At 53.4% G+C, this 27,185-nt stretch overlaps 1 protein-coding gene across 1 annotated transcript; it reads left to right on the top strand.

The window, feature by feature from the left end:
• Nucleotides 1-1,176: 1,176 nt before the first annotated feature.
• LFNG (LFNG O-fucosylpeptide 3-beta-N-acetylglucosaminyltransferase) lies at nucleotides 1,177-25,624 on the top strand. The gene is made up of 8 exons (XM_038762845.1): nucleotides 1,177-1,719; nucleotides 17,456-17,504; nucleotides 18,995-19,094; nucleotides 19,272-19,425; nucleotides 19,949-20,034; nucleotides 20,575-20,740; nucleotides 22,616-22,701; nucleotides 23,632-25,624. Exons 1-8 carry the CDS (start codon nucleotides 1,195-1,197, stop codon nucleotides 23,696-23,698), a joined length of 1,233 nt encoding a protein of 410 aa, XP_038618773.1. The 5' UTR covers nucleotides 1,177-1,194; the 3' UTR covers nucleotides 23,699-25,624.
• Nucleotides 25,625-27,185: the final 1,561 nt, after the last annotated feature.

Here is a 27,185-nt window from a genome sequence, read left to right as displayed (position 1 = left end):
GCTCAGCACACAGTAAGCGCTCAATAAATACGATCGGACGAATGAGTGAATGCTCAGCACACAGTAAGCGCTCAATAAATACGACTGAACAAATGCATTAATGCTCAGCACACAGTAAGCGCCCAATAAATACGATTAACCGAATGAGTGACTGCTCAGCCCACAGCAAGTGCTCAATAAATACGATCGGATGAATGAATGAATGCCCAGCACACAGTAAGTGCTCAATCAATGCGATTGAATGAATGCTCAGCACACAGCAAGTGCTCAATCAATACGATTGAATGAATGCTCAGCACACAGTAAGCGCTCAATAAATACGATCGGACGAATGAGTGAACGCTCAGCACCCTGTGAGCGCTCAATAAATCCGACTGAACGAATGAGTGCCCCGCCCACAGTAAGTGCTCAATCAATGGGATTGAATGAATGAATGAATCAATCAATCAATCGTATTTATTGAGCGCTTACTATGTGCAGAGCACTGTACTAAGCGCTTGGGAAGTACAAATTGGCATCACATAGAGACAGTCCCTACCCGACAGTGGGCTCACAGTCTAAAAGGGGGAGACAGAGAACAGAACCAAACATACCAACAAAATAAAATAAGTAGGATAGAAATGTACAGGTAAAATAAATAAATAAATAAATAAATAAATAGAGTAATAAATATGTACAACCATATGTACATATGAATGCTCAGCACACAGTCAGTAGGACTGAATGAGTGAATGAGAGACCCGTACTTCCCAAGCGCTTAGTACAGTGCTCTGCACATAGTAAGCGCTCAATAAATACGATTGATTGATTGATTGATTGAGAGGAGAGAGTTTGGGCGGGGGGGAGGGAAGGTAAGTCTGCTGGTCGAGTGTGTGCGAGTGCACGTGTGAAAGGGGCGGGCGGCGCAGCTGTTCCCCCCGCCGCGAGCCACGTGGGGGAGCGCGCGGGCCCTCGGGGGGCGGGGCTAATCGGAGGATGGGGGCGTGGCCTGGGGAGGGACCAATCAGGGGAGGTGGGCGGGGACTATGGCGGGGAGGGGCCAATCAGGAGCGCGGGGGGCGTGGCCTGGGGCGGGGGAGGTATTATAAGGGCGAGCCGGCCGCGCCGCCAGCTCAGAGAGGCGTGCGTGGCGGGCGGTGCGGGTGGGCGCGAAGGAGCGGAGCCGAAGCCCCCGTCGCCCCAGGCAACCGGAAGATGCTGAAGAGCTGCGGCCGGCGGCTGGTCCTGTCCCTGGTCGGGGCCCTGCTGGCCTGCCTCCTGGTCCTCATGGCCGATCAGCAGAAGCAGCAGCAGCAGCAGCAGCGGCGGCGGCTGCTGCTGCAGGAGGCCCCGGAGGCGGCGGCGGCCGGCGGCGGGGAGGGAGGCCGGCGGGCCCTGCGGAGCCTGGCCGGCGCCGCCGAGGCCCGGCCACGGGAGCCGCAGCATCCGTCCCCTCCGCCGCCCCGGGGAGACGAGCCCGCCAACGCCGCCGCCGCCGCCCCGCAGCCCCGACACGTCCGCAGCTTCTCCGACTACTTCGGCAGGCTGAGCCGGGTAAGGAGGGACGCGGGCCCGCCGCCGCCGCCCGGCCTCGCCCAGCCCGGGGAAAGCGGGCCCAGGCCCCAGCTGGAGGACATCCTCCCCCGGGACGTCTTCATCGCCGTCAAGACCACCAAGAAGTTCCACAAGGCCCGGCTGGACCTGCTCCTGGACACCTGGATCTCCCGGCACAAAGACGTGGTGAGTCGAGGGAGCGGCTCCGGTCACCCCCCTGCTGAAGGCTGTGAGCCCGCTGTTGGGTAGGGACCGTCTCTCTGTGTTGCCAACTTGTACTTCCCGAGCGCTTAGTACAGTGCTCTGCACACATTAAGCGCTCAATAAATATGATTGAAGGCGCACCTCCTCCCGGAGGCCTTCCCGGACTGAGCCCCCTGGCCCTCTCTTCCGCGTCACCAGAGAAGCAGCGTGGCTCAGTGGAAAGAGCCCGGGATTGGGAGTCAATCAATCAGTCGTATTTATTGGGCGCTTACGGTGTGCAGAGCAATGTATTAAGCGCTTGGGAAGTACAAGTTGGCAACATAGAGAGACGGTCCCTATCTAACAGTGGGCTCACAGTCCCACAGCTGACAAGCCGGGATTAGAACCCAGGACCTCCGGCCTCCTTCTAGACTGTGAGCCCACTGTTGGGTAGGGACCATCTCTATATGTTGCCAACTTGGACTTCCCAAGCACTTAGTCCAGTGCTCTGCACACAGTAAGCGCTCAATAAATACGATTGAATGAATGAATAAGGCCACGTGCACTCAGATGGAGGCAAGGCAATAAAGCACCTCTATCACCTTGGAAAAACCCCCATCAAAACAATTTGTTACCAGACTCCTGCTGGTCTCCCTTAATACTCTGAGCTCTACCCTGGTTATGTATCTCTCCTGTCCGGGGATGGGCCCTACCCAACAGTGGGCTCGCAGTCTAGAAGGGGGCCGGAGGTCCTGGGTTCTAATCCCGACTTGTCAGCTGTGGGACTGTGAGCCCACTGCTGGGTAGGGACCGTCTCTCTATGTTGCCAACTTGTACTTCCCAAGCGCTTAGTCCAGTGCTCTGCACACAGTAAGCGCCCAATAAATACGATTGATTGATTGACTTTGGGCAAGTCGCCTCATTCATTCAGTCGTATTTATTGAGCGCTTACTGTGTGCAGAGCACTGGACTAAGCGCTTGGGAAGTACAAGTTGGCAAAGTACAGAGACGGTCTCTACTCAACAGCGGGCTCACAGTCTAGAAGGGGGAGACGGACAACAAAACAAAACATATTAACAAAATAGAATAAACATGCACATATAAAATAGAGTAATAAATACGTGCAAACATATATACAGGTGCTGTGGGGAGGGGGCGGGGGGGGAGCGGGGATGGGGAGGCTTCACTTCTCTGGGCCCCAGTTCCCTCATCTGCAGAATGGGGATGAAGACTGTGAGCCCCACGTGGGACAACCTGATTACCTTGTATCCCCCCAGCGCTTAGGACAGTGCTTGGCACGTAGTCAGCGCTTAACGAAAGCCATCATTATTATTATTAATAATACATAATGGCATGTATTAAGCGCGTACTATGTGTCAAGCACTGTTCTAAGCGCTGGGGAGGTTACAAGGTGATAAGGTTGTCCTACGGGGGGCTCACAGTCTTACCTCGTTTTACAGATGAGGGAACTGAGGCACAGAGAAGTCAAGTGACTTGCCCAAAGTGTCACAGCTAACAATTGGCGGAGCCAGGATTTGAACCCAGGACCTCTGACTCCAAAGCCCATGCTCTTTCCACTGAGCCACGCTGCTTCTCTAATTATTATTACCTCGACTTCTTCCCTTTGCTCTTCCCTCCCACCCCCCGCCCCACACCACTTACGCGTGTATATATGTGTGTGTGCGTGTATACAAATATAATTATATTTGTGTCGATGCCTGCTTGTTTTGATGTCTGTTTCTCCCCGCCCACCCCCCAGGCTGTAAACCCTTTGTGGGCAGTGATCTCTCTTTATTTTTTCATTGTACTTTCCCAAGCGTTTACTACAGTGCTCTGCACACAGTAAGCGCTCAAGAAATACGATTGAATGAATGAAAGCAAATGCGGCCCAGCCTCCGGAGCTGATGGCTTCTGGTAAGGTGTTCCTTCCTTCCCTCCTTCCCTCCCCGGACAGGTGAGAGGGAATGCGGCCGGGAGCCTTAGCCCGCTGCCAAACTATGCCAGGGATGCGACGAGTAGAGCAGTCGGACATGTCGGCGAGTGCCCGCCTGCCCGCAGGGCTCGTCTTTTCCTTCCCTCCCCATTCTTCAAACCCGCGCCGCTGCCCTCCCTTGTCGGGGCCCCGGGGGAATCATCATTGTGTCGTTTGTGAGCCGCTTACGATGTGCCATTCATTCACCCAGTCATTCAATCGTATTTATTGAGTAGTGACTGTGTGCAAACCACTGTTCTAATTGCTTGGAAAGTACACTGTACTACTAAAGGGACACGGTCCCTGCCCACAACGGGCTCCACAGTCTAGAGGTGGGGAGACAGGCGTGGCTCAGTGGAAAAGAGCCTGGGCTTTGGAGTCAGAGGTCATGGGTTCAAAGCCCGGCTCCGCCACTTGTCAGCTGTTTGACTTTGGGCAAGTCACTTCACTTCTCTGGGCCTCAGATCCCTCATCTGTAAAAGGGGGATGAAGACTGTGAGCCCCACGTGGGACAACCTCATGACTTTGTATCCCCCCCCCCAGCGCTTAGAACAGTGCTTTGCACATAGTAAGCGCTTAATAAATGTCATCATTATTATAAGCAAACCGGCATCAATATAAAGAGCTACAACTGTAGATATATATGAATAAGTACTGTGGGGCGGGGAGAGGGGAAAGGAAAGGGAGCGAGTTGCGGTGACTTGCCAGACACTGTGCTAAGCATTGGGGTGGATGCAGGCAGATGGGATTGGACGTGTGGGCGGGGGGCAGATGCTGAAGGGCGGGTCGTCCGGTGGCTTGGCGGGCGCGGAGCCGCCTGACCCCCGACCCCTGGCAATCTCCCCATCCCGAGCCCGAAGGCCCCGCGGGTCGTGCGGAGGCCGGACGGATGGTGCGGACTGATGGGCCCTCGCTTGGCGACCCCCCGGGGACCCCAACGCATCGCACAGCACCGCCCCACCTCCTCCAGGCAGGCCGCTGGGGAGTCGGATTGAGCGGGGAGGCCGGGCATCCTGACGCGGCTCGAGGGTGGCCACGGGCCTCCTCCGCCCGCCGCCGGACCCGCCCACCCCAAGAGGAAACCGAAATCGCCGAAACGCCTCCGAACTGGCCGATCCCAACGGAGCCGCACTTCATTTATATTGACGTTTCTCCCCCCCACCCCTACCCCTAGACTGTAAGCCCACTGTGGCCAGGGAACGTGTCGGTTGTTATTGCTTAGTACCCTGTCACATGTCTGCCGCGTGACCTTGGGTAAGTCACTTTCTTTCCCCGTGCCACAGTTACCTCATCTGTAAAATGGGGATTGAGACTGTGAGCCCCACGAGGGACAGGGACTGTGTCCAACCTCATTTGTAAAATGGGGATTGAGACTGTGAGCCCCACGAGGGACAGGGACTGTGTCCAACCTGATTTCCTTGCATCCATCTCAGCTCTTAGTACAGTGCCTTGTACGTAGTAAACCACTTAATTCTGCTCACAGTAAACGCTCAATAAATACAACTGATTGATTGATCGATCGATCGCCCTTGGCTGGTTTACAGCCCCCCTAAACGCTGGATCTAGACACTGCCACCCCTTTCTCCACCTCTGCCCTCCCCTACGATGCCTGTTAATCCCCAAATCCCCACAACCTCGACTTCTCAGAGAAGGGAGGAAGAGGAGCAGAGGGGTTTGTGCCATTTGGGACCGAATGGGAGGTGACCATGAAATTAAATTTGTTTCTGGACTGGACTTGTGAGATGCAAGGCAGAGGGGAGGCCAGCTCCCGCCACTTAGAGAAGCTGGGAAGGAGGGAGGGGGACCCAAGAGCGTACTCTCTGCACTGCTTAATGAGAGGGAGGGAGAACAAAAAGGAAAAAAGACAAGAGCTCAGATTAGAAGAACCCCTCGCGTTCCTGTCAGGAGGAGGCATGCTGAGGGCAGGATCCTGAGATACTTAAATCCTTAGGAGCTGAAATAGTACCCTCAGAGTTTATTAGCTGAAATAGTACCCTCAGGGCCTCGAAATAGTACCCTTGGGGCCCGAGGCTGTTGCTTCTGACTCTGGGTGGATCGGGGGTGGGGTGGGGGCTGGGCCTTAAGGTAATTTGTGGGGGATGAGAAAAGACTCTCTGACCTGATTAACTTATATATCTACCCCCAGTGCTTAGATCAGTGCTAGGTTAACAAATGCAATAGTAGTAGTAAAAACAATAACTTTCCATCCGAGGCTGTAGAGCCTGCAGGAACCCTATTCTCCTCTTTCTCCTGCCAGGTCTGTAGAGGTCAAGACCAAATGATTGGTCCCCAGGCAAGGAGGTTTGGGCTGAAGCAGGGTGGGGAAGCAGGGCTGAGGGACAGGGCTGTGTGTCCATTGGCCAGATGCTCCCCACCTTTTCCCATCTGGGCAGGTATTTGGCAAGGTCCCGCTTGAAGCCACCCTCAGAAACCTCTCTGGGCTGGACCCCCCGGTGCCTGGGATCCAGAGGCCACCCTGATCCCCTCAAATGGCCCTGAGACGCCTTGAAACTCCCCCCGGCCCCGAACCTCTCCGTCACCTCGTTCTGGCAGCTGGGCTCTTCTCTGTGCAGGCAGGGTAGCGTGACAAAAATACGCTGACACATTTTCGTCACGCCTCCGCCTCCAGTCGCACTGCAGTATTCGCCGTCTGACAGCCGTCCCCAGTCGAGACCCTGGGATCTTTTCACCCTCATCCTCCCTGGAGAAAATCCCCCACTCATTCCGAAACGAGTCTCTGGGGGCTTTTGTCCCTCAGCCCCATCCGCCCGGGGACTGTGCGGGGGACACTTTTCTGCGGGGAGGTTCAAGGGCACCTCACCTGGCCCCCTGACCTCTGCCCCCGGACCGTGCCGGATTCTCTATCTGCCCGGGTCCTTATCCCTGGACCACCAGGGGAAGGGATGGCTGAATCTCTTCTGGAAACCTGGCTTGGTTGCGGAGGAAGGAGGAGGGGTCTTGGGACTGCCTCCCTGCTGGAGAGGAGCAGTTGAGAGGAGGTCTCATAGAGCCTCATCCTATTCTTCCTGATGGGGAAACTGCCGGAGGGAAGTGGTGGGGGCGGGGGGAGCACGGTGGAAGGTCTCCCCCCAGTTTGGGGGAGACTTCTTATCCACCCCAGGGGAAAGGAAAGGTGGGGGAAATGGGTGCCGGAGTTGGATTGCCTTACTCAGGGTGATACCTAGTTGTCCATCCTGGGAACAGATTGCTCCCTTTTCTCGAGGGCTCCAGCTCTCTCCAGACTTCGTGGAGGGGGCGGCAGGGGTGAGGGAGGGTGAGCGCAGGGCTTTTTCTGTTGTTGTTTCTTCTGTGCGGGTTGTTTGGATTCCCAGAGCCCCGAGGCTCAGCTCTCACGCTGTCCTCCTGGGCAAGTTAACAAAGCCCCTTTTCTCCGGGCTCAGAGAAAAGGGCTCCGCAGCCTCTTGTGTGGTGCTTTCCATGGGAACCGGGCAAGCTCGGGCCGCAGTGGCCAGGTCAGGTTGCCTAGAGATAAGGGCCTGGAAGCACCGGGGGATCTGACTCCCCCAGAGAGGTGCCGGAGTTCCCAGCTCCTTTGTCCGGCGCCCCGCACGCCCTGAGTGACAGCTCTTCTGACACGCTTGACGGACGGGCTGCCGTTTGAGGGCCTGTCCGTTGCCGCTGTAATCCTTCCCCTGGAAGGCGGATTCAGGGTGGGGAGAAGAATGAGGGCCAGAGGAAGGGAAGCGGTGGGAACCCTTCTCCGAGACATTCCACACCAACCTGACCACCGACACCAAAGAATTGGCTCTCTGCAGGGAAGCCTTTTGTCAAAGGGATGTGAGTTTTCTAGCCTGGCTGGCCCCACGTGGGATGGAGGTGCCTCTAACTAGAGCTGGCTGAGCTGCGCTGTTTCTTTTCCCTGCACTCCCAGCTCACTACACCATCCCAAAAGACCCACAGGGGCATCCTACCCATTCCCCCCAGGGTCCTCTCTTACACCCCCGCCCCCCCCAACCAGAGGCCAGGAAGGATATATTTTGGCCATTTGCCAACACGTGCGTGCACTCAGCTGGAGCAGGTTGGGCATGGCTTTGCCTGGACTCTTGGCCACGTGGAGGCAGGAGGGGTGAGGGTAGAGGGGTTTCCTTGGAACAGAACACTGTCAGAGATGGATGGTGGTGGAGGGGGCACATCTGCTGACCAGGTAACCTGGGTTCCAAACCGGTCCCCAGCTGTCCTGGCCTCCTCTGTCCTATCATGGGCTTCTCATTCCGCTCTCTTTCCTTCTCATCCATTATATCTGCCTTACCAAATGAGAGCCAAGGACTCGGAGGTGGCTTATAGTTCCCCACACCTCAGAGGGCTTCCACCCTTGTCCTTGCATGTTCCCCCCACCCCACCTCAAAGAGAAGAAAGAGGAGTATGTGGGATGAAGTCATGGGGGATTATATAATGTAAACTTCCAGTTAGGGGCAGAGATTAGGGCCAGCAAAAGTCAGGGGGTACGGAGGTGAGTCCTCATTCTGGAGAGGAAGTGGGCAGAGGCGCCGTAGCTGCTGCTGCACTTTCTGTTGAGTGCCTCACAGAGGCGAGCCCATTTCCTGTGCTGCAGTGCGTTGAAGATGGTGTCCTACGCTAGGTAGGTGCTCAGTTTTGTGGGGGCGAGGCTGGGGAGCACCTTCTACCCACCCATGCTTTCATTCATTCATTCAATCGTATTTATTGAGCGCTTACTGTGTGCAGAGCACTGTACTAAGCGCTTGGGAAGTACAAGTCAGCAACATGTAGAGACAGTCCCTACCCAACAACAGGCTCACAGTCTAGAAGGGGGAGACAGATAAAACAAAACATGAACAAAACACGTTCAGTTGTTCACAGAGTAAAAGATGAACATGGCTGGCATGCAGAAAGAGCTCCAAGTACAAACGAACTTCATATTCAGCCCCTGCAACTCCCAACCCTTTAGGAAGACGTACAGTTACCTGGTAAGGCAGTGATGAAGTCCCGCTGTAACATAGGCTTCAAGTAAGAGTTCATATGACCATGCTGATAATGACACATTCATGAAATAAAATCCTCCACAAATTCAACCTGATCTGATTCAGGCTACTGGTCGAAATATTTAATACACAAGTCTCGTTCCTTTTTGTAATTGCGTTCGGATGGCCGTTTTCTGGATACTATCACAGATGACATTCCATTGTTCATCTGCCAGAGTGTATTTTTCTTTGGGGACTCATCTTCATTCTGATCCTCCATAACTGAAGTGTTCATGAGCTCGATGGTCTTGTCCTTGATTACTGAGTCGGGCTCCATTGCGACCCCGGTGTGCACCCAGGTGCTTTGGAGACAGAGACATTCACACTCCTCTACCCGCCCCTCACCTCTACCCCCCTCTTACCTTCCTTCTTTGAAGAGAATTCACAGCTATATCTGACTGGTGATACTTAACAACCTGGGCTGGGGGAGGGACAGAGGGAGAATTCACAATGGGAGAACAGAAATGGGGAGGGAGAGCCATCCCCCTGCCTCTGGGTCCTGCCAAGGTTGAGTCAGGTGGAGTGTGAGTGGCACGAGAGAGGCACCCGCTCTGCCACCTTTGCCCGAGGCCCGGAGCATGACTCCCTTGTAGACAGGGACTGGGCTGGCTCTCTTTGGAGTGGGGATTATCCCCATGAAGACAGAAGCAGAGGGGTGTGGGCCTGTACCGTACAGGGGAACATGCAGGCGTGGGTGCAAAGGAATGTTGTTTCGCTACAGCCAGGGTGCATGGAGACTGGTCTTGGCCGAGCTAATGAATCGCTCTGTGGCCCCGGGCAAGTTGCCTGTCCTCTCTGGGCTTTGGCTTTCTGTGTGGAGACTGGAGCTTCTTGCCAAAGCGCTTCGAAGCCCCGTAGATGAAAGGCCCTGGACAGCCTGAACTGTTGATGATTTCCCCAGGTATGGGGGAGAGGCGATGTCTCCGCCGTTTGGCTCGAAAGGAACATGGTTTGCCCCTTGGGGCCCACGCACCTCAGCCCCGGCGGCTCCTCCTGGTTTTCCCTGCCGCTTTGGCCCCCGGCCCTGTCCCGAGGGGTAACGGCTGCGCTGGGGTACGCCCTTTGCTGGCATGTGCGCTCCTGCCCCCGAGGGCACAGCTAACAGGACTCTGCAGGCGTGTGGACCATTCGCCCTCCCCGTGTGCAGGCGCGGACAGGCATGGGATCCGGTGGCCCAAGCCAGCGCCCAGCAGGTCCTGACGGCACTCCTGTGGGCGCTCCTCTGGGCACCGCAGGCAGTGGCGGGTCTGGAGGGAAGCCAAAAACTGTAACGCCTTCCTGCCTGGCTCCCCCTGCTCTCTCCTTGGTAAAGCAGCGGGTTGAGAGGGAAGAGACCACGTCTGGGAGGGTGTCTGGCTACTGTTCGGTCACTGCAGGCAGCTTGCGTTTGGTCGGAAGTTACGGGGGGCCGGGGAGCCGTGCTCATTTTCTCTCTGGGATTCCGTGGCTGGAGGGCTGGCCCACTCTGGGGCTGGGAAAGAACTCCCGGTTCCTTCCAGAGTGGTGAAGGGGGAATCCAGTTCCCACAGAGACTGCTCTGTGCCATGAAGCAAGCCTGGAGTGACCACGTCTGCTCAGTGGCCTGGGGAAAGCCCCTCGTCTCAACCGCCAGATGTTTGCAGGCGGGCAGGTGGGCCAGACGCATGGGGAACACCACCACATAGGTTAGGAGCCTCCACGCAGAGCAATTCTGTTCTTTAGTCAGCTTGGTTATTTTTGTTTGTGTGTATGTGTGTGTGTTTGTGTGTGACAGATGCGAGACGAGTGCAGTGGTGTGTGCGTATGTCTGTCCCTCATCTCAGAAATGGGCCTACCCTGCAATATAAGGGATTTGGGCTAGACCTAAAGAAGGCTATTATTTGCCGCTGGAATGGCTGACCAAAGGAGATCCTGGGACCTTCCTCTTCTGGAGGCCTGGCATGATGTCAGGGTGGTGGGGCCTGGAGGCAGGGGGATGGACTGGATGACCCTTTCAGGGTCACTTCCTGCTTAGGATCCCATATGTGCACCCAGTGATCTGAGTCACAAAAGAGGTTGGGCCCCCTGGGCCCAGGTGGACAGGTAGACTGCTCTGACCATCCGTGGCTCATTTAGCAGGGTGGCAGACCCACTACCTAGACCTTGTGACAAGTCTTCCTTGTCCTGTCCCATCCTCCCCCCCCCCCCCCCCCGTTGATTTCTTCCCCCCCACTCCCCCACCCTCCATCCCCTGTCCCTCCGCTGGGAATTTCCAAACCCGCTGGAGTTCAGAATTGCCATCCTTTGTTTGCAATAATAATAAAATTGTGTTATTAAGCCCTTACCCTGTGCCTTGCACTATACTAAGACCTGAGTTAGATACAAGGTTGGTCACAGTCCCTGCCCCACGTAGGGCTCACAGTCTCAATTCCCATTTTACAGGTGAGGTAACTGAGACACGGAGAAGTTAAGTGACTTGCCCAGGGTCACACAGCATATAAGTGGCAGAGCTGGGATTAGAACCCATGCGGTCTCCTCCCAGTGCCAGCAGCAAAGACCTCTTGGTGGCCTGAAACCCCTGGGTGGACCCTGGATCATCCCAATTCCCCTGTTTAGGGAGCAAGAGGAGGAAGCATAGGGACATCAAGTGTAGATGCCCCAAGCGTAGGTGGGGGCATCTTGGCAGAAAAGAGGATGTGGATGGGGCATGCACACATTCTGAGAGACCACCACTTCCCTGCTCCTCCCCGTCCCCAAACCTCAGCATCCTGGGCCGGTGGGAGCACCGGGGCTGAGCTTTGGGGTCCTTTGTCACTGTCTGCCCGTTAGCAGAGTCAGAGTTGCAACCCCCTGGTTAGACTATCCAGCCTATCCTCTTTCTGAGGGCATTTGTGTCTTTCCTAGTGGAAGTTGGTAACACCAAGATCCAATGAACCGTCTCAGCCCTGATTTGGAGCAGGATCCAGGGAGCAGAGACCTGGCCAGGGGATTGAATGAATGAGGGGAAAGGGCAGCAGCCTATGCCACCCCGCTCCTGCCTGCTCCCGCCCCTGGCTTCAGAAACCTTAAGGGGGGCACACTGCATTGTCCAGGCTTGGGACGGCTGATGGTTGGGGAGGATTTGGCATCCTGTGTTTCTCTAAATTACAGCTTTCAGAACAATGTGGCTTCCTGTGTGTCTCCCCCCTCCCCGCCCCAGCCCAAAAAGAACAGAGTGGGTGGAGGGGGGGCGGGGCTGGGCAGGGCCGGCGCCATGCGCTGTCAGGGACGGACGGACAGAGGGTCGGACCGAGAGGAGTGTGGCAATGCAGAAGCTCTCCCCGGGCACCGGTGCCTAGGTTGTCAGAGTGAGAGGGGAAAGGGAGGGGACCAGAGGGTGAGATGGAGGCTATGTCGTATCGTCAACCCAACTGTCCTTGTGCCCAAGAGGGCACAGCAGGCTCATTGAGAAGCAGCATGGCTCAGTGGAAAGAGCGTGGGCTTGGGAGTCAGATCATGGGTTCAAATCCCGGCTCTGCTGCTTGTCAGCTGTGTGACTTGGGGCAAGTCACTTAACCTCTCTGTGCCTCAGTTCCCTCATCTGTAAAATGGGGATTGAAACTGTGAGCCGCAAGTGGGACAACCTGCTCACCTTGTATCCTCCCCAGCGCTTAGAATAGTGCTTTGCACGTAGTAAGCGCTTAACAAATTATTCCTTTTTCCACCCCTGCGACCTCTAGGCCCGAAACTTCCTGCCTAGTTGAGAGAGGGAAAGCTCCATTTGAGGTGTGTTGGGGAAGGGGTGGAGGGGCAGGGGGAGCAGTTGGGGGTGGCCGGCCAGGCAGGTGGAGAGCTCCTGCCAGGGGGGACAGAGGAAGTCTATCTGAGCATAGTGAATGAAAGAAGCTCCTCCCCTGTTTTTTTAATGGCGTTTATTAAGCGCTTACTGTGTGCAAAGCACTGTTCTAAGCGCTGGGGAGGTTACAAGGTGATCAGGTTGTCCCACGGGGGGCTCACAGTCCTAATCCCCCTTTTACAGATGAGGGAACTGAGGCCCAGAGAAGTTGTGACTTGCCCAAAGTCACACAGCTGACAGTTGGTGGAGCCGGCATTTGAACCCATGACCTCTGACTCCAAAGCCCGGGCTCTTTCCACTGAGCCACGCTGCTTCTCTTGGTGGAATCTGGAACTTGTGCCAGCACCATCTGGTGCTTCTGAGCCCTCCCTTGTATCTGAAGATGGGAATTACTACTACTACTAATAATAATAATGGTATTTGTTAGGCACTTACTCTGTGCCAAGCACTGTTCTAGGCATGGAGTCATTACAAATTAATCAGGTTGGACGTGGTCCCTGTCTCCTGTGGGGCTCACACCATTATCCCCATTTTACAGATGAGGTAACTGAGGCAGAGAAATTAAGTGATTTGCCCAAGGTCACTTGACTCTTTCCCCACTCATCACCTCCTCCGTCCCTGCTCCTCCCCTCCACCCACTTCTGGAGGAAGGCAACTCCCCAGCCTCTCAAATAGCCAAGGGGTCAGGATTGTGGCCGTCCCCTTCCCGGCCTGCTGCCGACACACCCACTCTAAATGGTGTCTTCTCTTTGCTCCTTTCTCCTGAGTGAGGTCTCTCTTTCCGTGCCAACTGAAGCCGCTTCCTCCATGACCTCCATAGCCTCCCCGGCTCCCCCCCACGCAGCCCCAGTGGAGCAGTGAGCGGGAGGGTGGGTTACAGAAGGGTGTGGGATGGTTGCTTGTGGACAAGGAGAAATCTCATCTGTAAGGCAGACAAGCCAAGAAAACGCTCTGGGGTGTCTTGGCTGCCTTCCTGCTGGGCAGAGCCTGGAGTCAGGAAGAGGTGGGGGGAGAGGGGAGCAGAGGGCAGGGGTCTAGCAGGGCCAAGAGGTGGCCACCGGGGCTGCCTGCAGTCTGTGCCCTTCCTGCCCGGGCAGCAGGAGACAGGCGGGCAGGCTACAACTTTCCGGATTTTCCTTCCAGCAGGCCATATGGTTCTTTCCTGTTGGAGGGTAGAGGTGAGGCCTGATCTGCTGCCTGTGGCAAGGGCCAGATAGCTTCATTGTCTCCTGTGGCCTCAGGGGAAAGGTGGATGGATGAGCAGGATGAGAGGATTTTCTTTTCCAGGCAGTAATAAACAAAAGCGACTTCAGTCTATTTTTAAAGGAAGATTCCTCGTCGAGGAGTGGGTTTCGGAGTGCAGTGGCTTCCCTTTTTTATTCAAGAGTTCAGAGGTTGCTGTGAAAAGACTCACCACCCCCTCCCATCCCCATTCCACTGCATCAATGAGGTAGACAGAAGGGGAGATGAAAAGCAGAGGGGGTGTGAAGCTGGGGTAGGAGGGTGGGGGGAGAAGAAGGGGAGCAGAGCTAGGAGCAAACCCCCAGCCAGACCTGATCTTTTCTTCCAACCCTACTTCCATCCCCAGGAAGGAGATCTTACGGGTTTCTGGGAATTGGAAGGGAGGGAGTTGCAGACTGTCATTTTCCCACTGGAGCCCAGAGAATGAAGGGAACAGAGGAGAGACCCCAGATCTTGGTTCTAGAGCCAAGTGATGCTTATTCAACTTACGCTAAAAGATTGAGGGAAAGAGGAAACAAAACCAACCTTCTGTCCTTCCTCCTCATCAATGGTATTAATTGAGCACTTACTGTGTGCAGAGCATTGCATTGCACTTGGGGAGAGTGCAATACAACAGAGTTGGTAGGCATGTTCCCTACCCACTGTGAGCTTAGAGTCTAGAGTTTGTCTATACAGTTTATGCTGAAAGTGTGAAGGAAAGAGGAAATAAACCCAGCTGCTGCCTGCTCTCCACCTCTTCTTGCTCCTTCCAGGACCCCTTTTCCTGTGTGTGGCTGCTGCCCCAGGGCACCCACAGCTAGAATCAGTGCCCCTGAGGTGGGTGAAATGGGTGAGCGGTGGGTCATTGGTCATTCCTCTTTACTCAAGCAGGAGATTTGGTTCTCCTTATGATCCCAAGCCTAATCACTGTCACTAAGAAGCAGAGAAGCAGCGTGGCTCAGTGGAAAGAGCATGGGCTTTGGAGTCGGAGGTCATGGGTTCAAATCCCAGCTCTGCCGATTGTCAGCTGTTTGACTCTGGGCAAGTCACTTAACTTCTCTGTACCTCAGTTCCCTCATCTGTAAAATGGGGATTAAGACTGTGAGCCCCCTGTGGGACAACCTGATCACCTTGTAACCTTCCCAGTGCATAGAACAGTGCCTTGCCCCTAGTAAGCACTTAATAAATGCCAACATTATTATTAATAGTATTATTATTAAGAGATCCAGCCCAAGAAACAGCGACACACCCCTGCCCCCCGTTGGGGGTAGCGGGTAGGGAGCTAGAGAGAGAGGGAGTTTGTGTTTGCGGCTGGAGGGGATTCCCCCACCTCCCCTCAGGGTGCCTTTGCCTCCATCAACTGTTGAGCATCTTCTGAACACCAAGCACCATTTGAGGTCCCTGGGAGAACGTACCAGAACCAAAATCCATGGTGACCTCCTCCAAATCTGTCCTAAGGCCTTTGGCCATCTGGCCAGTAATTTTGCCTTTCTCTCCCCCTTCTTTCAATTCAGCTTTCAATCCTCAGAATCAGATTCTTTTCCTTAAATTTAGCCCTCAGTCACCTTCCCCCTCGCCATCTCCCTTTGTTTTCAGCACACTCTTCTCAACCCCTGCAGCTACCCCTTCCTCCAGGACCCAGCCACTGCCCACCAGCAAGGACTCTTCCAGCCCCTTCCTCACCCCCAGAGGGGACAAGCCACTTTAGCTTTTCCCTCCTGCTCCCCCTGTTCCCTGCCCCTGGGTTAACCAGCCCAGCTGTATGCTAATACCAAGCAAACACTCACTGCTGCTTAACTCTCCTGGACTGTGTTAAAGTTGGGGCTGGGGGGGAGCGGGGGTTGGCAGGATTCATTGTTACCGACCCCATTCTCCCCTTTTTCCCTCCCTCCACCCTCCTCTCCCCACCATCCCAGCCCTCGCCCAGCACAATGCCCGGGGTGGGACTTGGGCGCCGACAGTGGCGGCTTTCCAGTTCACTTATAATTCATCATTCCAAGGGCTCGCTTCCTCCTCCCACCGCCGGCTTTGTGTGTTCTCTCTCTTTTCTCTGCCCTTTTGTGCAAGTTTGGGTTTTTATGCTCCTTGGCAGCTGATCAGGGCTGCTTTTTCTCCCTCTCCTCTTGCTTTTGTCCGCCTCTGATTGAGATTTCTCTTCCAAAAGCCCGGAGTCCCCTCATCCGTCCCCTGGCCCGCCCTTCCCCCCAGCTTCCCTCCAGAAGAGCAGGAGGGAGTGCCTCCCTCTCCCCCCCTCTACTCCCCAGGAGACTGCCAGCAGATGCTGGGAATTAGCTATGTCAACAGGGCGTGTTGGCAAGCAGGTGGCCCAGGTAGGGCGGGTGGAGGCCGCAGGCGGTTCTTGGCCGGGGCTCAAGCTGCTGGTGGGGAGGGGGGCGGTGAATCAGTTACCTGGAAGGCAGGGAAGAAGGGGGAGTGTGGTCTGTTTGAGTGGGATGGGGGTCAGTGGCGGCAAAGGGAGCTGAGCCTAGGGAGAGTGTGTGTGTACGCGTGCGAGCACACGTGCGTGTCTGCACGGGTGCAGGGAGACTGCTGATGGAGACTGACATTCAGCCCGCCAGGTTGGGTGCGGCAAGGTGAGGCAGGGCTCGTGCCGGAGATAAGCAGCTGCAGGGCTGCCCGACCTTCAGTTCAAATGCAGGAGCAGCCAGTTGGGATGGGGTGCGGGGACAGGGCCGGGACAAGGCCTGTTGGGGCTCTGGGCCTTGCAGCTGGAGCAGAGGGAAGGTGGGCATGGGGAGGGGAGGGGAGGTAGGAGACAAGCAGTGTGGCCTAGTGGAAAGAGCGTGGGCCCTACTGAGAGTCAGTAGGACCAGGGTACTAATCCTAGTTCTGCCACTGGCCTGCCGTGTGCCCTCAGGCAACCCTCTTCACTTCTGTGCCTCAGCTCATCTAAAATGGGGATTCAGTACCTGTTCTCCATCCTATTTAGACTGAGTAAGCTCCATGTGAGACCCGATTATCTGGTATCTACCCGTGCTTTTAGCACATAGTAAATGCTTAACAAAAACCATAATCTGGATTTGGGTGATGCCATAATCTGGGTTTGGGTGATTTCTCTGAAAAAAGACCTTGGGCAGTTAGTCTGCTGAGTAGGGTCTGGAGGTTGAGCTGGGGAGGAGATTCAGTTCCAATTGACACGGCCTCGGGACCGAGGCCTGGAAATTCAGGCCCCATCCCCTCCGGTTCTCCCCGCACCCCAGGTCAGTCAATCATATTTATTGGGTGCTCGCTATGTGGAGAGTATTGTATAAATGCTGGGAAGAAAGCAATACAGCAATATAACAGACACATTCCCTGACCACAGTGAGCTTACAGTGATAGAGGGGGAGACAGAAGTTAATATAAATAAAATTACAGATATGTACATAGGTGCCAAGGGGCTGGGAGGGGGGAATGAATTAAGGGAGCAAGGTGGCACAGAAGGGAGTGGGAGAAGGGGGAGGTGGGAGTGGGAGGAGACCTTAGGGCAGGCCTCATGAAGGAGATGTGTTCTTGCTGCAGTGTGTTTTTGTGTTCAATCCTATGCACAGTCTTGTCCAGAGTGTGGGTGAGGCCCCTCTCCCATCTAGTTGGGCCCAGAGAGTCAGCAGGAAAGCCAACCCCCACGTGCTGCTCTGAGGGCTGTGATCACAAGGTTGTCCGTCCTCCCCAGGGTGGACGGGGAGACTGGGGGAGCCCAGGCGGGACTTGGTGACTGGATTTTTCTCACGGGGTCGTGCTTTCTTCTTTCAGACTTTCATCTTCACGGACGGGGAAGACGAGGAGCTGAAGAAACACACGGGTGAGTCAGCTGATTCCCTTCCGGCCCTCTCCCTCTTTCTCTCCCTCCTCTGCCCCAGGGAGGCCCCATCTGGCTGCACTGCTGGTCCGGCTCTGCTCCGCAGCAGCTGCTGCACCTGTGCTGTCCATCTCCGCTGCAGCCCCCCCACCCTCCCCCTCTCCTCCCCTGCTGGTCTAGCTGGCCTCTGAGGAAATGAGCAACACAGAGTGTGAGCCTCAATGAACATGGGAGGAAGAATAGGTTGAATAAATCTCCCACAGCACAGGTCAAGTAATTGATGAATTCTTCTGCCCGGAACAATACTTTGACACTGATGCGGGGAGAGGAACTGGGGAATGGAAGAATTTGTGAACCCCACACCTCCGTAAAAGAGTTGGGGGTATGAGAGGGACTCTGAGCCTTCCTGTTTTGTCAAGAAAGACAGTCTCTTGCTATTTCCGAAGAGCCTACTCTTACCTGATTTGCCAGGACTTGAATAGCTTGGTGGAGCTGATCTCAAGGGGTTGGCCTAAACCCTGGCCTCTTTGTCCTCCTCTAGAGTGGCCAGATTAACAAGGGGGCTCCCTGGGGAAGCTGGGACTGACTGAAATCCTCTTGGGAGTTTGGGGGTGTAGACTAGGTCAGGGATTTACTCGCTGCCCAGTGTGTTTATACATCAGCTCCTCCCCTCCTGTTTGGGTCAGCCCCCCCCACCCCCCCAATTCTTCTCATGTAAATGATTCCCTTTCAGGCCCTGAATCAATTCCCATTGAGAGGGCCCAGCAAGTAACAGGTGGCTGATGCTGGGAAAATGCTGGCTGAATGGAGGAGGACAGGATTCTGGCTCACACACCCCATCGGGAGCCCTGGGACCCTTCCTGTCCTGGTCCTGTTCTCCTGCTGTCATCCCTCCTCCTCCTCCTCCCTTCCCCTGTGAACCATGCCCACAGCCTCTCTCTCTGAGCAGGACCTTTGCCATGGTGTATGGTCTGGGATGGCATTTCTTCCTTGTCCTCTTCCTTTGGGATGAGGGAGGTGGTGATTTCTCCTGAGGACATTTCTTAGGGGTTGTATTTTGTTTTTGCTTATGATTTAGAGAGTCTTGCCGGTCTGTGCCGAGTCCAGCCTCTTTCTGTTCATTCAATGAATCATATTTATTGAGCGTTTACTGTATGCAAAGCACTGTACTAAGCACTTGGAGAGTACGGTAGAGCTTACCGGAGGGCTGCAGACCTGGGGCCGGGAACTTACAGAAAGGGATAGATGGGGCTGGTGAGGGGGTAGAGATCCCTGCCAGATCTCTTCATCCTTGCTTGCTTTTTAGCCTGGCTCCTGCCCCTTGTCCCACAAAGGAAAATAGCCCATTTCTTTCGCCTGCCATCATGGTTCTAGGAGAGCAGCAACCTCATGGGCTAGGGGGCCTGGGTGGGTTCCCCACATTTCCCCACATAGCCTTTTCTTCACAACAACCCCCCGGGCTCATGTCCCGCCTCTCATGCTCCTTCCCACAGGCAACGTGATCAACACAAATTGCTCTGCAGCCCACAGCCGCCAAGCTTTGTCTTGCAAGATGGCCGTGGAGTATGACAAGTTCATCGAGTCTGGGAGAAAGTAAGTGACTTGTTTATTTCCAGTCTGACTCCCAACTCAGCTCCTGTTCCAACCCCTCTTCTCCCTGTCCCCCCCATACCCCAGACTTGTGTTGACACTATCTCCCCTTTCCGTTTACATTCCCATTCTTGCCCCCAATGGCTCTTGATCTGACTGGGTTTCTGATTGTTCCTTCAGGTGGTTCTGCCATGTAGACGATGATAACTACGTGAATGTCCGGATGCTGGTGAAACTGCTGTCCAGCTACCCCCACACACAGGACATTTACATCGGCAAGCCCAGCCTCGATAGACCCATCCAGGCCACCGAGAGGATCAACGAGAATAAGATGGTGAGAGGCCGGAGGGGGAGCATTCAGGGGTGCAGTAGGGGGGTCTTTGGGGCCCGGCTATGAAGAACTACTGAAAAGCGTCAGAGCCATTTTCAGCAGATGTCCTCGGTTCGGCCTCCTGCCCAGTCACCGGAAGAATCCCTCCAGATTACGAGCGGTGGTGGATTCCCATAGAATTATAAGCCTCACAGACTCTGTGCATCACTACTGCCAGGCAGAGCTGCCCCTGAGACCCCCTTGTTTTTAAAGACAGGCCCTGGAGCCGGCTCCCCCACCCCAACCCACCCAAAGACACTGGATTTAGGAGACAGATTTGCCCATCCGTTCAGGAAATGGGTCCATTCAGAAAAAGAGCGTCAGGTTTGAATTCCGGCCAGGGAGAGAGGAAAGCATAGGACGGGAGACTGGCTGGGATGGGGTGGTTACAAGGTGCAGTCAATCGGTGGAATTTATTGAGTGTGTACTGTGCGCAGAGCACTGTACTAAGCTCTTTAGTGTTGACTCGGGGTCCTCCTCCTTGCAGCAGCCTGTCCATTTCTGGTTCGCCACTGGTGGAGCCGGGTTTTGTATCAGCCGTGGGTTGGCTCTGAAGATGAGTCCTTGGGCCAGGTAAGACCACTGAAAGGGTCCCCCCCAACACGTCAGTAAGTATTCTGGGGTGGAGGAGGTGGTGAAAGGTGGGGTCGGGCGGTACTGTGTAGGGCCTTATGTAATAATAATTATGGTATTTAAGTGCTGCTTGTATGCCAGGCACTGTACTAAATGCTGGGGTGGATACAAGCAAATCAGGTTGGACACAGTCCCTGTCCCCTGTGGGGCTCACTCACAGCCTCAATCCCCATTTTATAGATGAGGTAACAGAGTCCCAGAGAAGTGAAGTGACTTGCCCAAGGTCACACAGACAATCGGTGGAGTCAGGATTAGAACCCATGACCTTCTGACCCCCGGGCCTGTGCTCTATCCATGACACCATGTTCACCCACAGTGCTATCTGTTGAGTCCATCTCGTTCATCCTTTCTCTGGGACAGAGCTGGGCTTATAGAGAAGGCCTGCCCAATGATTCAAGTGGGAAAATGGGGAGGGTCTCCGGAACCCAGGTCCTGGCCGTATGGACCTCGATGAGGAACGCCAGTTGTTTTCTCTGTCAGTGGTGGCCACTTCATGAGCACTGCAGAGAAGATCCGACTGCCGGACGACTGCACCATTGGCTACATCATTGAGTCCGTACTGGGAGTGAAGCTCATCCGGAGTAACCTCTTTCACTCCCACCTGGAAAACCTCCAGCAGGTGCCCAAGTCTGAGCTCCATAAACAGGTAATGTGGGATCTTGCTGTTTGCCTTTGCCTGCCCTTCCCTGACCCTTTCCTCTTCCCTCCTGAGTTCTCCTGACTTGCTCCCTTTATCCCCCCTCCCAACCCCACAGCACTTATTTTGCACACAGTAAGCACTCAGTAAATATGATTAAATGAATGAATGTATATATCTGTAATTTATTTATATTGATGTCTATGTCCCCCTCTAGACCATAAGCTCGTTGGGGACAGGGAATGTGACTATTGTTGCTTTGTACTCTTCCAAACTCTTAGTACAGTGCTCTGCACACAGTAAACCCTCAATAAATACGATTCCGACCAACTCCTTCAGTGCCCCTGAAGAAGCCTAGATTGCTTTAATCAATCAGTCAATCAATGGATGGTATTTACTGAGTGCTTACTATGTGCAGGGCACTGTACTAAACACTTTGGAGAGTACAGCACAACAGAATTAATGGGCACAGTTCCCTGTCCATAATGAGCTTACAGCCTGCAGCTTAAAGTTTAGCAACCCGTGCTGTGGGATTTGAACATTTTCCTTTGCCCCAGCCTGAATTCTTTTTAGGTTCCACGTGCTTTTCTGCCCTGGAATCAATCTGTACTATAGAGCGGGCCCTGGATTTAATCTGCACTTAATCTGAGCCATTGCCCACAACAAAAGCTTCACAATGTTAACACAGCCATCCCCTGAGGAGATTCCCTGCAGACCTTTACCTCAGGATTTAAACACTACTCTTCTTCCTTTGAAATATTTTGAGTGACTTGATGAGAGGCCATTTCATTCCTGTCACTATCTATGCTAAGTAGATCTCCTGGAATAGCCCTAAAAGATAACTTTGGAAATTTAAGTACTTTATTTACATAAGTACCCACAAACATCTACTTAGAAATCTCTCAGTATTGGTCTTCATTGCTATCTGTCATGTGGATCTCTTATTTATTCACATTTTAAAATACTTGTTTTGGTCAGGGTTTTTTGGATCCTGGGAGCACATTATAATGGTCTTTACATGAGTTATATTTCATTTAGACTCCTTCTCTCAATGCTGCTTTCATGAAAGTGACGATGATTATAACAACTGTGGTATTTAAGTGCTTACACTGTGCCAGGTACTGTACTAAGTGCTGGGGGTAGATCCAAGATAATCGCGTTGGACACAGTCACTGTCCCACGTGGGGTTCCCAGTCTCATTCCTCATTTTACAGATGAGGAAACTGAGCTATAGAGAAGTGAAGAGATTTGCCCAAGGTCACACAGCAGAAAAATGGTGAAGCAGGGATTAGAATCCAGTCCCTTCTGATTTCCAGACCCATCGACAGCACCTTGAATTTGTAGCATGCTTTTAGTCTGCTAAATACTTTCCAACAATCCCTATGAGGTAGGGAGAGGCAGATATTTCTAGAAGAGATGAGGAAAACAGAGAGCCCAGGCAAGTAAACTTGCCAAAGTCCCACAGCAGGGCAGAGACTGAGAACTCAGGTCTGACTCAACAGACTTCAACCCCCAAACTTCCATTAGACCACACTGCCGTGTTTGAAATGGCAGCAGTCGGTGCTCAAATGTCAGCTTTCCTCCTTTCTGCACCAGTTTTGGGTCTTGTGGCTGTCTCTTCCTCATCCTTGACCCCACCCTCGAGGTGAGCCGCACGCGGGACAAAAGCTGTGCCCAACCTGTCGATCTTGTATCTACCCTAGCACGTAGTACAAGCGCCTGGCACGTGCCAAGCGCTTTAACAAATACCACAATTACCACTCTTATTGTTGGGCGCTGGCTTCCTTTTAAAAGGAGACCAGGCTCTTGGCTTGTGAACCACAGTCTCCTGGTCCTTGTTCCTAATTCCACTCACCTGTTTCGTCTTCCTCCCCCAACCTCCAGGTGACGTTGAGCTACGGCATGTTTGAAAACAAGCGGAATTCCATCCACATGAAAGGCGCGTTCTCTGTGGAGGCAGATCCGTCCAGGTAAAACTCCTGATCCAGTAGCCTGGATTATGAGTGTAGAAAATAGGTCAACCTAGGCTCCTTCCTCTAACCCTTTCCCGTGTCCCAGAGACAAAGGGCGGCGCGTTCCAGGCAAAGACCAGTTGTCTGACTGAGGCTAAAGTCTTATAAATGGCATTTAAGTGCTTACTATTTTTATTTACTCAGTTATTGACGTTAGTCTGCCTTCTGCTCCAGACGATAAGCCTGTAGAGGGCAGGGAATGTGACTACCACCTCTGCATTGTACTCTCCCAAGTGCTTAGTGCAGTGTTCTGCACATAAGAAGTTACTCTATACTAAGGATTGGGATAGATACGAGTTAAATCAGGTTGGACACAGTCCCCGTCCCAGCATGGGACTCACAGTCTAGAAGGAGGGAAAACTCATATTTTCAGTCACATTTTATAGATGAGAAAACTGAGACAGAAGGTAGTGACTTGCTATAGACCACACAGCAGGCCAGTAAGTAGAACTGGAATTAGAATCCAGGTCCTGACTCCCAGTCCTGTGCTTTTTCCACTCGATGCTGCTCCACTAGAGAGGGAGAGGTGGAGAGAGATGTTCTGCTTATGTTCTTTGTGTGTGTGTGTATATATATATATATATATAAACAAAAGGCAGAACATCTCGTACATAGATACACACACATGTATATATGAGGTGTTCTGCCTTCAGTTCTCCATTTTAACCAACATTCTTACTGGCCTGCAGTGGATTTCATTTTGACTTTTTGTCCCGTCCCTAGAATGGCGGGGTAGGCGTTGTGCTTATTTAGCTTAGGGGGTGGCAGGAATGTTTTACACCGGGCCTCCTGCTCTGTCCGTAGGAGCCCCCGTGGCGGTGGGGTTGGTGAGCTGAGGCGAGGCCGGGCCTGAGCGTCAGTGCCTGACTCCGTCTGCTCCTCTCGCAGGTTCCGCTCCATCCACTGTCTGCTGTACCCGGACACTCCGTGGTGCCCCGCCAACGTCGTGTACTAGGAGACACCCAGTCCTTCCTTACCCTCGTCCCGAGAGCCCCTGGTATCCATAGGGCTCGCGGGACCCGCGTTGTCCTTGTCCTTGCTGTGAAGCGATGGAGTGTTTATTGCTGTGCCCGTGCACAGTGTGTGTGTGTATATGTGTTAATAGGCTGCTGTGCGGCCTGAGCTCCCCCGGCCAGGCGGGGTCGGGGGCCTGGAGGACCAAGTCCTGCTGCCCTCCTCCTGTGCTGGAGGCAGAGGAGACGTCACACACCGCCCCAATTGGTGCCGCCTGGGGTGGAGCCATGAGGACTTTTCTGGGTGAGCCACCATCCAGGGTCGCCCAACGATCACAGAGTCTTACTCTCTGTCTTGCCTCAGCTGCTTTCTGTCCAGGTTTGCTTTTCTCACCCGCTTTATACGTCCCCGGCTTGCCCGTGCTTCTTCCCTTCTGCCCTGTCCTCCACGGCCACTGGACTTTCATCTTCCATTCCTTCCTCTCCTGGCCTCACCGGCTTCCAGACTCCAGATTCTGTGTCAGATGAAGGTTTACGTTTGCAAGAGGTTGGGCGTGGGGAGCGGGAGTGCGGTGATGCCTTAGTCTCCGTTTCTGAACTTTCTTCTCAGCTGTGCGTGTTTGTACACACACCTGCACACGCAGGAGCGCTAGGAGCTGAAAGACACAAGGGACCGTCGAGCCTGAAGAGGGCCGCTTCTGTCGGTGTCACGCTGGGCCTGGGAAGCAGGTGCTAGGTGTGGAAGGAGGGGTGGGGGAATAGGGGAACAGTTTGTGTGCAGAACTGGAAATTCCAGCTCCCTGCATCGAAAGGAGACCCGGCAGAGGGGTGGGAGGCAGGTGGGAGGAGGCCCAGGGTCCTTGTCTGCTCCAGCCAAAGGAGCTTTTTATCGACTGAACTATTTTCAGTCTCAGATAAAAGCTATGCAGTATTTATAGACAATTAATTGGCAACAGTTAATTGGCGAAAAGGATGTATAGGTGTTTTTGTTTGTGTCTTTTTCTAAGGGAAGCGGAGGTTGGGAGAAAAATTGACAACAGTGAGCTGCGTGGGCTCCTGCGTCTGAGGTTAATGTCTCCCTTCAAGGCGAAATCAGTGCCCAGCTATCATAGCCTCTGGAGGGGTTTTTCAGTGAGAGGGTGTTGCAGAGTCCGTCGTCACTCGGTAACCTAAGGCCTAAGAGTCTGAGCAAAGCAGCAGGCTTGTGCTCCCTCCTCAGATGGAGTGGGCTGGGTCTCTGCTCCTGAGATAGAAGGTTGAGGGGGCTTTCTGCTCTCCACCACCTCCTTCCCCACAACCTTTGCGGGCACCAATCCAGAAAAGAGGTGCGGGCCCTCCACCTTGGCTTAGAGCAGCTGTTTGGACAAACATCCAGTTCCTACCCCGCTGCCGGGGGAGAAAAGCCAAGCTGGGCCTGGGGAGAGAAAGAGGGGCACACCCTGCTGCTGTCATCAATGCTACCTGGTACAGAGACCCTCCCGATCGTGGGGCGGACTTAGAGCTGAATGTTTCCCATCAGAGGTTGAGTGAAATTGGCCCATACTGGGTGTGCGTGTGTAAATATTGTACTGTGACAGTATTTTTTACTGTGTCTTTTTAAATGGTAGTTTTTTTTTTTTGTTCTTGTTTTTAATTTTATCTTTTCTGTGGATCGGAAAAAAAAAAAACAACCCACTTCGGATAATCTTGTCTTTCAAATGAAATTGAAATGTCTAACTCGCAACTTAATTTATATGTTTCCAGTATCTGGAATTTCATTCTGTCCCCTTCCTACTTAGTAGTTGTTCCGACAAAGACTTAGAGTTTGGAAAACAAATAAATAACAAGGGAAATAAAAGTTCTCAGGGAATTAAACCTGATCGTTACATGGTGGGCCCTGTGGCATCCATCGTTCTTGGCTTTCAATAAAGCAGCTTATTTGCTGGTAACTCACCGTCCGCTGTGGTCGTGTTGGAGGGCCTGCTGGGGGTGGATGGGGCCCTGTCTGGCTTCCGCATAGGGCTGTGCGTTATCCCCAGTCAGCCTCTCCGCTCTCCGCAGTGGGGGTCTTGCCTTCCCCCTCCATTTCTTGAATTCTCTACTCTCCAACAATAACTTTCCAAGCTCTACCGACTCACTACTCCCGCTGGAAAACCAGAGAATAGACTTTACAACTTTGAACGTCTGCTGTTGGCCTAACCCTTCCCCGGTACAAAGAAAGGAGAGCTTATAATAATTGTGGTATTTGTTAAGTACTTACTATTTGTGGTATTCATTAAGTGTTTACTATTTGCAGACGCTGTACTAAGCACTGGGGTAGATATAAGATAATTGGATTGGACACAGTCCCTGTTCCACATAGGATTGACAGTCTCAATCCCCATTTTACAGAAACCGAGGCACTGAGTTGTTGAGTGACTTGCCTAAGGTCTCTCAGCAGACAGGATTGACAGTCTCAATCCCCATTTTACAGAAATTGAGGCACTGAGTTGTTGAGTGACTCGCCTAAGGTCTCTCAGCAGACAAGTGGTGGAGCAGGGATTAGAACCCAGATCCTCTGGATGCTTTCTCCCCGGCAGGGGCTCACTTAGTGCCTCCCACCTCTAGGCAATGTACAAATACAAGTGAACAAGTAACAGGGCACTGACTGACTGACCTAACCTGACCTCTGGCCAACGGGTTTTTTTTTGTTGCTGAAAAACTACAGCTAAGACTCTTAGGGAGGAAATGGGTCATTTCAGTCCTCCAACTGTGGTCTGAGCACCCAGCGTGTGCAGAAGAGCAGGCAAAATGCTCTGGAGAGCTAGAGGAAGGCCCCTGTCCCAAAGGGATTACAACATCATAGAAACAAACGGCAATCAAGCAATCTTATCTGTTGAGCACTTACTGCAGAGCACTGTATTGAGCTCTTGGGAGACTACAATATAACAGGTGGTAGACCTGTTCCCTTCCGAAGTCTACTGGGCAAACTGGGCTGTAACAAGCGTACAGTCTACGTATTATGTCAAATACATAAACATACAACTAAGCTAGAAGAACATTAATAAAAGCAACCCCTAGACGCAGTACCTCTTGAGCCAGGAATGTGTCTGGCTTCTGTTGTACTTTCCCAAGTGCAATCTGTCGGGGACTCACTAAATACTGTTACCACTACTAAAGACCACTGAATGAGGTCATTTCCCCTTTCAAGACCCACCCTCCAGCCTGGCATCCCTGGGAATAAAGGCCCGTCCACCCAGCCACTCTAGTAAAAGAAAGGAAGGAAATCATACCTCCTCTTTGGGTGTGGTTGAAGAAGGTGAAGCTCATAGAAGGTGAGTGAGTTGCTCAGGGGCACACAGCGCTTCCACACCTGGCCAGGCTGTGACCAATTCATAAACTTGCCGTCGCCGTTCTCCTCACGTGACCGGGCCGCTGAAAGCCTGTTGAGATGAGCCCTGCTGCTAAGCAAGGCAGACGGAAGAAGTGGTTTGAATTTATACCGAGACAGGCCTTGAGAAGGAGAAACAA

The sequence above is a fragment of the Tachyglossus aculeatus genome, chromosome 21 (genome assembly GCF_015852505.1).
Source record: "Tachyglossus aculeatus isolate mTacAcu1 chromosome 21, mTacAcu1.pri, whole genome shotgun sequence".
Lineage (NCBI taxonomy): Eukaryota > Metazoa > Chordata > Mammalia > Monotremata > Tachyglossidae > Tachyglossus > Tachyglossus aculeatus.
The sequence above is the reverse complement of the archived record's forward strand: the minus strand, read 5'-3'. Positions and strand labels throughout refer to the sequence as shown.